Below are 15846 nucleotides of genomic sequence, written 5' to 3' on the forward strand. Positions count from 1 at the left end.
AGGCCATAAAATAACAAAAACAAATAACTTAAGGACGAGCACACCTAAAAGTTAAACATTCTAAAAATAGAATTATTAGCAAAAACCAACAATACCAACAACCACATGATAAAGTGAATTGCAGCGGAATAGCTGCGCTTTATTGTGTTGGCATAACAAAATGAAAAAGTGGGAAAAAAGCAACGATAATATACAAGGCGAATTTAGCACAGTGCGCAGGCAACTGGCTGAGTTAGTGGGATCGTCGGTTCAAAGCCTGCTGAAAGAAGTCTGATGAGGAAATGTGGTGATTTCCGAAATAGATATCACTTCTACAATTTTTCACATTATTGTTGCTTTTCCACAATAAATTTTTCATTAAAAACGGCCTAAAAGCTCATTAAAAATTTTTTAATATAATTGTTATAAGGCCATAAAAGAACAAAAACAAATTAAAAAATCTTTTTTATTGATAGTTTTTGTCCAAAAGTAGTTAGCTACAACTTAGTTGACGTCTAATGCAGAGGAAACCAGTGATCACTATTTTGCGGCCATCGCCTTTCAAAAGTAGTTAGTTACGGCCAAAGGAAATAGTTAATAAATAGTTATCACTAGCCGACTGCTAGTATGTTAATAGTTAGCTACAAACTAGCCCCATTCCTGCAAGGTAACTTCAAACCTGAGTGAGTTATTCATAAAAAAAATCAAATCTAAGAAAATTTTAAAGTACCGCTATCTCAAAAATGGAGCCAATCTGGCAAAACTGGAGACGCCATTAAATTTTGAAGGCCCCAATTAGGTAAGACCAACTATCAGAACCTTTGCTCAAAAAAAGTTGGTTTGAAACCTTCCCCGAAATATTCTCACTACAAGGACGATCTTCATTACAAGTAGTAAATCAGGGGTTTTACACCCTTCTAATGAAAATGTTTTTAAGCATTTTACAGATATATGTAATGTTAAAAGGACTAGTAGTTACAAAAGTATTTAGATAGTTTAGAGGTATTTTCATAATGTGCATTCAATTAAGATGTCGTTGGAATGAAATTTTCGTTCAAGATCACAGAATATGTTATCTTTGAAAGTTGGTTTAATCTGAAAGCGCACCTTTTGCTATTGTATCAAATTATTCGGAATTGACTCTAGAATATAATACATACTTAAAATGTTTTTGAAATAAAAAGATTCAAAAACTATACGCTATAAACCGAAAATTTTGAAAGTTGTGAAAAGTAGAATTATACACTGCGGGTGTTACTTACCATTTTATTATTTAATGCACACTTTTCTTACCTACTACATATGAATTGTAAATATAAGTACTGATTGCACAAAAAATTTCAAATCAGAATATGGTGTGCTCCAAAGGTTATGCCGTAATTAATTTTTCATATCTTAGAAATTACATAAATAATTCAGGGACCAAAAATAACGGTTATCTCGAAATTGCCAATTTAATACTTGGCCCAAATTCTGAAAATTAACGAAAACGGCGTTTCATAACAGTTTTTAGATGAAAAATATTTTTTATTTCGCCGAAAGGGTTATATCTCTTATTATGATAAACGTTGTAAGAAAAGAATTTATATAACTGTTATCAAGCAACGTAAAAAATAAACGTTGGGAAATAACTCTTGTGCGCGACGGAAAACACATTTCTCCTGCATAACAGTTATAAGGCAACGTAAAAGCAAGGTTCGGATTTGCCTCATTTTAGCCCCCCGATCGCTCGTTAGTTTGCTCTGAGATTGCGCAACTAACCGCGCCTCAGCCGAGGCTGTTTGCAAACGAGTACTCGTTAAGTACGAGCGCACGCGCTGAATACCCAGCGAGCGAGTAAGCAAACGATAGAAAGAACGAATCAGTAAGAAAACTCACTGCCGGGAATTTCTATACTTTATGACACTCACATATTGTCTAGATTTGACTATTTATTTTATTACTTTCTAATTTTAATTAGTTGTTTATAAAAATGTAGTTTATTCCTTAACAACAACGGTATGAAAGTATGTTTAAGCCTTTGAATAATATTAAAAAAAAATTGACAAACTTTCGTAAAAATTTCGAGCTTTCTATTTCAATATTTTTTTTTAATATTTTGCAGTTTTTAGGCTATTTCAATTTGAGTATAATAAAATCAAGTTTAAAGTAGCTGGGATTTACCGTTGTGTGGTATTTTTTGACGATGTCAGTAATTTTCTTCCATATTATCTAAGTATGTTCGACGATTTTTTTTAATGAAGAAAATTTTAATAAAAAAATATATGTGTATTAAAAGTCAACGATAGACCTCAGCTATTTTAAACTTGCACTTTCTTTAAATTGATCGGGCTACAAAACAGCATACTCAAAATATGCATTTCTGGGAAATCTAATTAAAAAGATTGAAATTTTTATGAAAGTTTGTTAATTTTTTTAATGTTGCGCAGAGATTGAACCTTGGATTTATACGGGTTTTGTTAAAGTATAAACTGCATTTTTATAAGCAAATGATTAAAATTAAATAACTTTATGATACATAGCCAATCTTGTTAATATGTGCGTGTCGTAAAGTTTTGATAAACACTTGAAATACTATTAAGATGTTAAGTTTTAATACTGTATTCAAAGCAGAGGTCTCTTTTATCCATTCATAATAACTTAAAAAAATTTTTTTGTTAAGAAGTGTATCTTAAGATATCTGCCTTGACATTTATGTTAAAAGTGTAAAATATGTAAATGTACCTACATAAACTTTCCCATGAGTACCATCAAATCATTAGTCTTGAAGGGAACCTACGTATGCATGTACCAAGAAAATATTTGAGCAAATTAAAAAGTCGATACAATTTACAGACAAAAAGTACAGTTTTTGTATAGATTTCGTACTGAAGGAACAATTTCATTTCCCAACACTGTGCCACATACGGGCGCCATCATAAGTGAGCTAAAAGTGAGAGTGTGTTTGTGTGCCTTCGCATGCTGTCGTTTACCTGGTGGACACCGAACTCTAAGGAAATCTTGTCAGCTTTGCCTAAGGCTCATTTGCTGAAGGATTTTTTTTTGGAAATTGATGACGTGAGCGAGGCGAGAATATTGGGAATTCGATGAAATGCTGCACACACCACGTATCATTTTAACGTAAAAGAGATCCCAGTAAAGCCAAACTACACAAAACGGGAGGTTTTATCATGTGTTCCAAAATTATTTGACCCTGCAGGGTGGTTATGCGCCATTGTGGTAGAGGCAAAAATTCTTATGCAAGACATATGGCTAAGCAAGATAGATTGGGATGATAATTTACCTCGAGTACCCTACTAGCGTTGGGAGCAATATATTAAAAACTATATCCACCTTGGAATGAAAATGAGTTTCATGGATTTTGTGATGCCTCAGAGAAGACGTATGCGGCAGCATTGTATGTTAAGAGTACGCGAACGTAATTCAAATAAGACCCCGAGTGTAAATTTACTTGTAGGTAAAATAGAAGTAGCCGTCTCTCTACCGCGATTAGAGATGTGCGGGGCACTACTTTTGGCAGAACTAATAAATGCTTTACTTCCGCAGTTTGACGTAGCCCAGCCTGTGATCTACAAATGGACCGATTCCACCATCGTGCTCTCGTGTCTAAGGAAGCCGCCTTGTCGTTGGACCACTTTCGTGCGAATAGGATCGCCAAAATCGATGAACTGGTTCCCGATAGAAATGGAATTATGACAGTTGGAGGAAGACTAGCTCTAGCGGATCTGCCATATAATGAACGCTACCCAGTGATCTTGCCGTACGGTTCCCAATTTTCTCGACTTTCAGTCAGATTATCAAAACTGATTTCCCTGCATGGAGGAAATCAACTCATGCTGAGATCTGAGAGCAGAATTTTGGATCATACGGATGAAAAATTTAATAAAAAGCGTAATACATAATTGTAAAGTTTTTCTTCTTTACAGAAAAAATACACGAGAGCTACTTAAGGCAGCACTCCCACCTGAACGAACACAAGTTTCCCGGCCCTTCACCAATACTGGCGTGGATTTCACTGGCCCGTTCGAGATAAAAAACTATACCAGCAGAGCGTGTCTTATAACCAAGGGATATGTTTGCGTTTTCGTGTGCTTCGCGACGAAGGCAATACATCTGGAAGCAACGAGCGATCTATCGGCTTCCACCTTTCTAGCGGCGGTTTCAATGATTGTGGCAAGGCGCGGTTACCGTCGGAGTGTGTGCTCGGACAACGGTACGAATTTCGTATGAGCCAATAAAGCATCAAGGCACGACTTCCGAAACTTTGTAGCCGAAATTTTCCGCCTCATCACCCAGCCGTATGCTCATCAAGAGATCGACTAGCACTTCATCCCACCGGCAGCCCACATATGGGAGGACTGTGGAAAGCAGGTGTGAAGAGCTTTAAAACCCACTTCCGTAAGTGGCAATTCTCCACTTTGCTAGCAAATATAGAAGCCTGCCTAAACTCGAGACAAATTAGTCCGCTTTCCGACAACCCCGAATCCACAGAACCCCTCACCTCACCCTCACCCCGTTACTAGCGACTGCGGAACCAGAAATTAGCGGATGTCAATCGTATCCCGTTGGCAGAAGATCAAGGCTATTCATCAAGGATTTTGCCGGCGATGGAAGAAGGCATACCTAAAGGAACTGCACAAGGGAGTCAAGTGGCAACACCCCATACGAGACATCAAAGTCGGTGATTTCGTGGTTATCAAAGAGGATAACCTACCCCCGAACGAATGGCGACTTGGCAGAGTTGTTAAGGTTTTTTTTAGGACAAAACAAACGCGTCGTAGAAATACGTACAACGCGAGGCATAATTACGCGACCAATCGTGAAATTAGTGGTACTACCGTTAGTAAAAACAAATTAACGAGTTCTTTCTTTCCAGAAAAATTTACAATATGGTGCGGCCCAACAACAACGCTACTCAAGAGCAGCATCGGTGCCCCATCAGCAAGCACAACCACCGCTTTCTATTTTGCCGCCACCTTCGTCGAATGGAGCCTGAGGAGAGACTGCGTGCCGTTCTCCTGTATCGCCACTGTGCTAACTGCCTGTCGTCACGTCATATGGCCAGTAGCTGTCCTTCAACTCTCAATTGCGACCGTTGCCGAGAACAGCACCACAGTCTGCTCCACCTGTGGGAAACTCTCACATGTGATGAAGACGTGCCACTCGACATCAACGCGGCGGACGTCCGGCGATGACGGCAACCTCGCCCATACCGTGCTCGGGCGTTAACGGAGACCAGTGAGGAGGTACTGGAAATCGATGTAAACGATACGACATCCAGCAAGTGTGTGAAGACTCGCCTGACACTAACGAGCCACCGATACTCAGACCGCCTCTGTCGGGTATCCGGTCGACAGTCGCGGCAACGAAGACGAAATCCGCAACCGCGGCATCGCCGGGGTGTGAGAGACGCCCGAGAGCGAATCCGTCGATTCGCTCGACCGGCTCTTGGCTCATCTGTCCACATTCCTACGGTGCTGCTAAGAGTGATGTCCAGGGGAAGAACCCTGTCTGTGCGGGCCATCATCGACCCAGGGCAGCCTCATTCGACAATCGCGAGAGCCCTCGCGCGGAGGTTGTACGCATTACCGCGCAGCGAAAGTGACCATTACACTTTAACCCTAAAAGGTTGAATCGAGAGGCTGGAGCTACGAGCGAAGGTGCTAGCCAGCCTGACGAGAACGGCCCCAGAGCGCACAGTCGACGCGCATGTAGCTGATGAATTCGACAACATACGGCTAGCAGACCCATTTTTTTACCGCGCGAGTTCGGTCTCCTTGGTGCTATGAGCCGATGCATATCCGGTCAGGTTGCGTCCAGGACTGATGACCGCAACACCCACCAGGCCACCATGTTTGGGTCATCTCTAGAGGAACTCCATACTAGGCAGAGACGAAGAGAACGAAGGGAGCCCTGCAGTTTAGTTTTAAGGATTTTAGAATTTTAAATCAAACAAAATAAAATTTTGAGTTTTGTATTATTTGAAGTATGTGGAATTGTAATTTTGAATTTTGAAGTTGAAGCATAGCATTAGTATATTATATTGCAGTGATACTGCAAGGCGGGCGGCATGTTTAGGCCTGCATTTTAATCATAAGTTTTTCAAATCTCACCGAGAGATATCGCTGAGGTATACTCGTTGACAGGACTTGTTACTCTTTCTCCCTTTTGCACGAATCCTGTTAGCTTGATCCCATTGCCAGATTCCACCTTCTGGGAGCCTTTAAATGCGGCAATTATTTATAGTATCTTTTTATCGTTATTCAGACAGCCAGCGATATCTTGGAGCCTGGACCGATAAGCCTGGACATATTTTAAATTTAACATTAAAATACTCTTTAACTACCAGTGGAAACTAGGGAATCCGTTGTGAGTAAATAATTAGTATATTATCTTAGAGAATCGGCTCCCCAATTGATCCCCGTTGCCGGAATTCACGAGGGTTTCCAATCCCTAAATTACCCCGCTCGAACAGAACTTTTTATATATTTTGCACAAAGTTTTACATTCGGATTTATATGGTTTTTGTAAGATAAAGGGCTATACTTTTATAAAAAAAAATAGTTATGAATATTAAACAAACAAAAAATTGTCAAAACTGGTCGCACAGCTATTATTTTTACCATGGGTGGGATATACAAATTATTTTAATTAAATTCACAAATATTCAAAATGATATTGTTCGCAAATTATGTTCATTTTTTTATTTATAATAATTTTCATTTAAAACATAATTCAATCTGTAACAGAAACCACAATAATAAACATTTCAAATCTTGCAAAAATTGCAAAAAAATTAACCAAACTTCAAAAATTTGTCATAAAAATTTCCAAATTTTTAATCAGAATATATAGAAAATTTTCGGCAGCTCTGTAGCCGATTCAATTGAAGTCTCACGAAAATGCATGTCTCAAGTCGTTAAAAATTTCCGTTGATTTTTTTGAATTTTTTTGTGGAAGGTGTCGCGGATTTGTTCTCATATAAAAAAAAAAATGTTGATCATGTGTTTGTCATTTATATTTTTTATATAGCTTTTGTTATTTTCGAGATAGGGGCAAAAAAACGTGAATTTCATGAAAAAATTGGGTTTAGTGACCTGTACTACATCGCTGGTAAGAGTTAGGATTGCACCGCAATGAACACTTTTATAGAGCATTGAATTCTGAAGAAAACCCATCATTGACCAAGATTATACCATAAAATGCCTCCGAGCTGTAGACTTTTTAAGAAAAAAACTCAAAAAGTACGTGTATTTTATATGGGAAATCTTTGCACGCCTTGGGCGAGTACTTAGTGTTAATAGGGTTCAAATTTTCAGGGAGTTTTTTTATGTGTATTCCACGAAATTTCGAGGTGGGAGTGAAAAAAATAATAATCGCAAAAAAATCACCCTAATATACATACATAAATGTAATTACAACTAGAGTATTGAAAGACCTCTTCGGTAATAAAATGAATTGTTGGTTCAGGAATTAAATGCAAGCCGACGCTAATCATTACGATTTACAATATTCATTGCGTTTTTCGGTTTATAGAACGTAGTCTTTTGGGGCGGAATTGTAAAGCTAGAGCAGGTAATGCATATACTAAATATATCCATACTTATAATGCAAACAGTTCTTAAGGGTGTTAAAGAGTATTTGGTATTTTTCTTTGTTTCCGCATAATTTCCCACATCTACATAGATAAATACATGCATACATACATATGTATTAGGGATGGTAATTTTTTCGATTTTTGCGATCCCGGGATTTTCGGGATGTCCTTGTTTCAATCCCGGGATCCCGGGATCAGTCCCAGGATTTAGATATTTATTATTTTTCAATGACTTATCATGAAAAAATTGCATCAATATGGTTTGACAAGCTCTCGTACCATATAATAAAAAATAAGTAAATGGGTTTGGAACGTACTTTTTTATTTTAAGTGAAAATTATTTCATAAGTAACAAAACGACTGACAGTAATTTAAATTTATGTGCATTCAACAATACTTTAGTGTATACGTAATACGTATCTGATAAAGTAATTTAAGGTATGTCTAAAAAAGCTCGATGCAAAATAAATAAATCAAAAAAATATTTTCTGGTTGAAAGATCACAATTCTAGTGGCAGAAATAAAAGAAGCGCCTTAATTCGACCAGTTTTGTCTATATTCCTTTTGTTTGTCAAAAATTTACATTTTTTTATACAATTCTACTTCATATTACGCATAACACTGTAGGTAAATTTTAAGGTTTGAAATATCACAACTAAACGGCCAAACACGTAAACTTAATTTTGGCTTCTAGATTACGATGGCGTTTTCAGAAAATCCGTATCACATCAAAATTTTGAGATATTTAGGGGTGAAGTTTTGGAGTTCTGAAATTGAATTTTTCGTCGTTTAAAACACTGTGCTCAGGTTATGAATTTTTTTCTGGGCAAAGGTTTTGATAACTGATCTTACTTAACTGGGATCTTTTACATTCTATGGCGTCCTCCGTTTTTCCAGATTGGCTCTAGTTTTCGAGATAATGGTGCTTCAAAATCTGCTTAAATTTTAGGTTTTTTGTTAATAATTACCTCAGTTTTAAGGTTATTTTACTAAAATTTTGGAAATCATGGAAATCGTTTCACTTTAACATATAGCTCCCATACAACTGATTGTTCAGATATGTGGTTTTGCGTTACAACTCAAATTTTATTTCGTAATATTTTTTAATAATATTAGTTTATATACTATTTGGACCTAAATTTGGGTTCTCTTCAATCCCGTTTTGGCATTTTTTGCTAGTTTCTATTGCTCGAATGATTTTTTAATATCATTTGCCTCCTGCGGTCGACCGGCAAAAGTCCGTCAACATTGAATTCAATCGTTTTCCAGGGAATCGGTCCTCAAAACACATAATGGATTGGTGAAATCTCTCTCCTACCTCGTAGGTTTCTGTTGGAAGCTGTTGCTCGTAAAAGTCAAAGTGACCGTGTAGCATGTGGATTTTAAGCGAAATGTGCACATCAAAGGCGTTAAAAGATTCCATCAAGTTCGCAATAAAAATGGCATATTCTGGTGAACGATTTTTACACAGAACGTGTTTAATTAAAGCCCGAACTGCATCCCATGCAACGGCTGCTGTGCCATCAAGAATTTTCAAGAAGCCTTGATCCTTCATTAATCTTCTGAAGTCCGGCCCATTAACCACACCTGAAATAAAAATTATAGGGTTCTTAAAGCAAGATAGAGATATAATAAAATATATGAGCGAAAATCTCTCAAGGACGGTAAAGATACTTTCGCACTAATCACTTTATTCGGTTTACAACCACTTGAGAGATTTTCACTCATATACAATCAAGAAACTACCTTCACGGATTTTTTCAACGAAAAGTTTTGGAAAGGCATTATTTTTCAAATATAGGAATGCAGTTTCGTTGACTTGACTTGACTTGAGTTAATTTGGACATCTGCTGCAGACTTTCCAAGGTTGGTTATACTTAGGTGTGGTACCTTCCAAACATACAGAAACTTTTACCTATTTCATACACTCAGCGATTAAGGTGAGGGCAAACTATACATAATTTCATGGTTTTATTTAAATTTACGTACTTTTTCGATTGAAACCAAATGTATTGTTGGTGCATGCACAACAATTTTCAGCTTCATGTTTTCCGGGATTTGTTCAAATCATTGGTAAACCGAATGGTAACCAAAATCGTTTTTTTGTCCACCAAAAATTCATCGCACTAATGCACGAAATACATGTGAATTCGGGAGTGCAGGTTCAGATTGCAAAAAGTACCATTTATAGCATGCTAGTGCATTTTTATTTGAGACTAATTTACGCTGGTTTGATTTCAAAACGAATTTACCACAAACGAAACAAAACTTGTTTAATTTATTGCAAAGCTTTTTAATTTTTTTTATCTTCAGGAGTTTCCGAAGACAATGATATGATGAATAAAAGTTTTTCGCAAAATTTTCGATGTTTTTTTATCAATTAATATGACAGTAACCGCGCGCGTAGATTTTCGGTTTGTGTTTTTTGATTCCCAACTTATGTCAAATAGACGCGGTATAGACCGCCGTCTGTTTGAAAGCATTACTCAGTCGCTTTGACTTTAACGAACAACAGCTTTCACAGTACGAAAAAGGTATTAAAAAGCCATTCAAACAACAAAAACTGCAAAAATATGCCAGAGTGGGATTGAAAAGAACCCAAATTCAGGTCCAAGCAGTGTATAAACTACTATTATAAAAAAATATTACGAAATAAAATATGACTTGTAACACAAAACCACATATCTGAACAATCAGTTGTATGGGAGCTATATGTTATAGTGAACCGATTTCCATGATTTTCAGAAATAGCTAAGGTAATATCAAAATACAGTCACGTGCAAAATTTTAGTAAAGTAACCTTAAAACTGAGGTAATTATTAAAAAAAAACCTAAAATTTAAGCAGATTTTCAAGCACCGTTATCTCGAAAACTAAAGCCAATCTGGAAAAATGGAGGACGCCATTGAATTTAAAAGATCCCAGTTAAGTAAGATCAGTTATCAAAACCTTTGCCCAGAAAAAAGTTCAAAACCTGAGCACAGTGTTTTACACGACGAAAAATTCACTTTCAGAACTCTAAAACTTCCCCCCTAAATATCTCAAAATTTTGACGTGATACGGATCTTCTGAAAACGCCATCATAATCTAGAGGTCAAAATTAAGTTTACGTATTTGGCCGTTTAGCTGTGATATTGTTGCCTCCCTACTGTGTAATTAACTGTATATGTATAAATTAGCATTTCTTTGACGGCATGATTTTTTTTTAAGTCTTTATCGAGCCCTAACCGCTAAAATAACGTAAGCGACATTTTTTTCAAAATTTTCTTTTTGATACAGAAATATTCCTAGAGCATCTGGATGCATATCTGCATCAAAGAGATAATTAAAAAAAAAATGTCGCTTACGTTATTTTGGCGGTTAGGGCTCGTTATAATTTCAAAGATATGGTTTTTTCCAAAATTTATTTTAAAAAATTCAGTGCGATGTAAAACACTACTACAACCAAATGAAATTATTTTTTTGGGTTCACAAGGACGAATAGGAATTGAAAATGCCCCTTCAATCTATTTTATTTTTTTAAGTTAATAAAGTTATAACATATAATTTTTTCAAAAATAAGAATTAAAAAATTTCAAAGATATTTAATGATAAAATTATAAAGGGGTATTTTCAATACCTACCTATCCCTTACGGACCCAAAAATGTAATGTGTTTTAACTCTACAGAACCTTCTCTTTCATTTGATACCCATATAATACTGGTTTCTTAAGTATCTTGCACTGGAATTTTTAAATCATTTTTTGAATTACTCGTATATTTCAAATTTCAAAGTTCTTTTTAAAAATCCTGACGTGACACAGTGGTTGCTGCCATAGGCCAAAATTAAAAAAATGTATGTAAAAATTTTTGCACCAAAATAGGCTTTGCAATCAGTTTTTTGTCCAAACTTCATATTGTCATATATTTTTTGGTTTCATTCTAAAGGCTGGTTTTCACTATGTCAAATTCAGTGGCATTTGTCGTCAAATAAGTGAAAACACATTGTCAAATGAAATCAAAAAGCGGTTTATCGATTGATTTGGATCAGGATAGGTCTTTAGTCGTGTACATGCGCTTCGAAATCGGCTATCTGGCAGTTTTTGGCCCATAATTTCATCGGCAAAGGTATGGATAAAGGAGATAAAGTTGTGTCAAAATATGTCGCCAACATATCGTGTCAAAATATGGCATAGTGAAAACCAGTCTTAACGGTTGTTTCTGAAAAAAGCAACAAACTGTCATCAATTGTTCATTTTATTTGTACAGCGTCAGCACGCTGAAAATTGACTTGGATTTAACGTAATTAAAATATTGTGAAAAGCCTAGTGAGTTAAAATTGTATGCAATGGATATTGTACATAAAGGTATTGACTTTAATTTCTACAATTAAACTTTTAGATAATTCGTGTTGTGTTCTATGCAAATCGTTGTTTTAGAAAAGTAGGATTTTGTGTGTTTCTTGGTTCATCTTTCAAGTATTTATGCAATGTTTTAAGTGTGTTTCCCCTATCGGCCCTCAGTATTTTTATTTACATATTGTTTGTTAATATTTTAAGATTATAAAAGTGTTCAGTGTAGATGCATTGATCTGCAGAGGCTCGCGTAGTATTCCATAACCTAATCCAAGCTCTTTATTTTCTACATTCTTTTTTCGTGTTTATTTTTTGATTTATCTAATTTTTTAAATCAAAATGTTTCTAGGCATAAGTTAACACTGCGTATTTTCTCGATTGCATGTTTTTGAGATTTGGCGTGAAAATTTCGGTACGCATTCCCAAAAAGTTCAAAATTTGCTGGGTGCAATACCGACAGATATTGAATATGAGGGTTTTGAGCCAGATCGGTGTGGGTTCAAAAATTTATTAATTACGTTTGTAAAAAATTTGCATTGTTTTGGCAAAGATCCAACGCCAAAAATCAGCAGTTTTGAAAAATCTTTATAATTGGCTCGAAAAGAAAGAAATCATTTCATTAAAATAGATTTTGTTGAGTCTTCAAAAAGACTAGGCGTCGGCGAACATATCGGGATAAAATTTTTACCCTAAGGTCTGTTAAGAGTAAAAACTGTAATATGTAAAAGTGGGCGGGGTTAGACACGCCTACATACAGTCATGTGAAAAATAATAGGGACACGACATTGTGACCAGTTCCGGCTATTTTTTTTGTTTGTTTAATGTTTATTTTTTTTATAAAAATACAACTAACTATCTAACAAAAACCAAATTTCAAACTTTGTAAAAAATAGAAAAATCAACAAAATTTAAAACACCAAATTTTTTAAATAAGAACCTTTAGAAAAAAAGTTATGTATGCAGCCCACAGAATTCTAGCTGAAGAAAGTGCAAGTTTTAATTTTTAATTTTTTTCCTGACGGTGTCACGCATTTTCTTCCATTCAAAGTATGTTTGACAATTTTTTTATTTATGGAAGCAAATAGTAACACCATCCTCCAAAAAAAAAAAATTATGAACAATCAACGCAAATTTTTAGCCGCTTCAAACTTGCAATTTCTTAAGCCAGAATTTAATAAAACTGCACACCTAGATTTTTTCTAAAAGTTCTTATTAAAAAGGTTTGTGTTGTTTTAAAATTTTGTTGAATTTTTCAACTTTTTTACAAAGTTTGAAATTTGGACTTATATGGTTTTTGTTAGATAGTGAGTTGTATTTTTATAAAAAAAAAATAAACATTAAACAAACAAAAAAAACAAAAATAGCCGAAACAGGTCACAATGTCGTGTCCCTATTATTTTTCACATGACTGTATGTGGGCGTGTCCAACCCCGCCAACTTTTACATATTACAGTTTATGCTCTTAACAAACCTTAGGGTAAAAATTTTATCCCGATATGTCCATTAAAAGTATTTTCGGCCGCTCTCCCATATAAATGCAACGACTGTGCGTCAGAGAGAAAAATTAAGAACGCAAGTTTACTATATTTGGCCCTTGGTTTGGCGAATATATAGATTTTTTTGTGTGCAAATTGCCTGCCGCAAGGTATTATATGTATATTGAGCTACACATTTAAAAAAAAAATTTTAATATTAAATAAACAAAAGAAATATAGCCAAAACTGGTCAACACAAAGCGTTTCTATTATTGCCACTAGTGTAAATTACAAATCCCTTAAAAAAGACCGGGATCCCGGGATTAACATTCCTAATATGTATCTATGTATAATGCAAACTACTCTTTATGTCGGTCCACATAGAACTTTCGCGTTGGCGTTGGTCAGACAGAACGCACGTTAAAAGTATGCTTGCTGCAATGAAGCTTGGCAGCGAATGCTTTGGCCACTAAATTAACATCTTAACGACAGATAAATTAATATCAATAATTGCATGAAAAACGATGTTTCTAGCCCTTATTTGATTAAAAGGAGGAAACTATTTCACATAATTTTATTTATTTGCAACAGCTGACGAACGACCGGCGCGAAAAGTTGAGAGTTAGCTATCTTTCTGTTTTGTGTTGGGGTTAGCGTTGCCAAATTTTGGCTATTAGGACGGCTGCATTGAAATTCAACGCCGACGCAACGCCGAGGTTGTATTTGGACGGCCTTTATTCTTTGTTTACGCAAATTTTCCCGTATCTACATACATATGTATACATACACATACGTAAGTATACGTATACGAGGTATTGAGTAGGAGTTTGCTCGCTCGATCGGTCGAACTCCGAGTTTTTGTCTACCCTAGTAAAAGTAAACGGTGGGTTATAACTCTTATTGACGAAATAAAAAATATTTCTCACCTAATAACTGTTATGGAACAACATTTTTCCGATATGTTATGTCCATGAAAAATTCCCTTGTTTTTATTATTTTTAGTTTTTTTTTTAACTTAAGGACTGTAATTCAAAAGTTATTCAACAAAGTAATTCAAAAATTTTTTGGAAGCTTCAAGTATACGTGTATGAATTGTATCCAAAAGAAACAAGGTTGACATAGTTTAAAACAAAGAAAATAAAGCTAAATAACACAAAAGTTGCCTGTATTTTTAGATTTGCCCATATGTACGCATATGCTATACATAAATATATGAGATGCAGTATAATATACCTTTATTTTAGTTTCTGAATACAAAAGAGGCAGCAAAGATGGCAAGAGGTCTCGTACCAATGTAGGTTTGTTATGTATTGCAGCGTTGAAAGTGACCAATGCCACTCTCCTGACTCCTGGGTCTGGATCACGAAGTGATGAGAGGAATTCACCCAAATTTTGTTTTAATAAGTGGTCAATTGTTTGTGGTTGATCGGATATGGTATATTTTATTGAAGATACTACTACGGCTCTCATAATTGCATTATCCGAGTAAAGAGCATCGCGGAGCAACGGTAACAGTTCTGCTGGGTTAACGAGCACAAGCTTTCCAAGACATTCTGCAACCACATTTCGAGACCCTTCCTCTGAACTCTCACAATGTTTAAAAAGTTGTGTCCATATTGTTGGAACAGATGGTAATAATTGGGAAAGTCCATATTGGCTAACAGATAACGATGAAATCACTTCTTTTAAAGAATGTAGTAATAAGTACTGCCGCTTTGGTTGTCCTTCGATTTCTTTGAGTATAAGTGGCAAGTATGAATCTAAACTTCCAACTGCAACCGCACCTAAAGCCAAACTTGAGGCGCTTTTTACGTCTTCAGAGCCAGCTCCAAAACATTCAATTAAAGTTTGCGGCAAAGCAAAAATGCTACTTAAATCAAAATTTCGCCCAATCTCTCCGATTGTTAGAAGACAGAAGCTCAGTTTAGAATCACTAGATACGTTTGATTTTTGAACGTAATCAAGAAGTCGCACCGCCAGAGGAATTGCTTCCCAGGGGCATTTTAGAGTAAGTGCTGCAATACATTTAGCTAGTGAATGATGTGCCTGTTTATGTAGCTGTTCATTTTCAATAATTATTGGGTCCATAAGTTTTTTAAGCAAAGAACTGTATTCCAAATTAGGTAAATTAGTTTGGACTAAAACCTGAAGAAGATCTAAGGTACATGAAAGTGCACTTCCCTAGAATAAATACATATTAGTAAAAACAAATAATAAAATTCAAAATACACCCCGAATTCACTTGAATAGGCACATTTTTCTTCTCCAATTTCCAAGCTTATAGCTAGACGTATGAGCATCGGAGAAGCTTTATTTTTTTAATTTTTAAAAATGATAAATTCAGAAGAATACGATGAAAATGAAGGAAATACATTGGTTACTCTGAATTCTAAACCGCTTTTTATCAAAATACGATAAATCTGTTTTGCTTCACATGAATACGCACTGAAGCTTTAAACTAA

The 15846-nt window shown here is 35.5% G+C and overlaps 1 protein-coding gene across 3 annotated transcripts in view; it reads right to left on the bottom strand.

The window, feature by feature from the left end:
• LOC118735068 (cullin-associated NEDD8-dissociated protein 1) overlaps window positions 1–15846 on the bottom strand; it is a 281667-nt gene that overhangs the window by 103485 nt on the left and 162336 nt on the right. For all 3 annotated transcript variants that reach the window (XM_036464671.1, XM_036464669.1, XM_036464672.1), the window contains exon 4: window positions 14618–15565. In XM_036464671.1, the coding sequence (XP_036320564.1) occupies window positions 14618–15565 (948 nt within the window). The remainder of the gene's footprint in view (window positions 1–14617; window positions 15566–15846) is intronic.

The sequence above is a fragment of the Rhagoletis pomonella genome, unplaced genomic scaffold, assembly GCF_013731165.1.
Source record: "Rhagoletis pomonella isolate Grant_MI unplaced genomic scaffold, Rhpom_1.0 Rhpom_scaffold_00003, whole genome shotgun sequence".
Taxonomy (NCBI): domain Eukaryota; kingdom Metazoa; phylum Arthropoda; class Insecta; order Diptera; family Tephritidae; genus Rhagoletis; species Rhagoletis pomonella.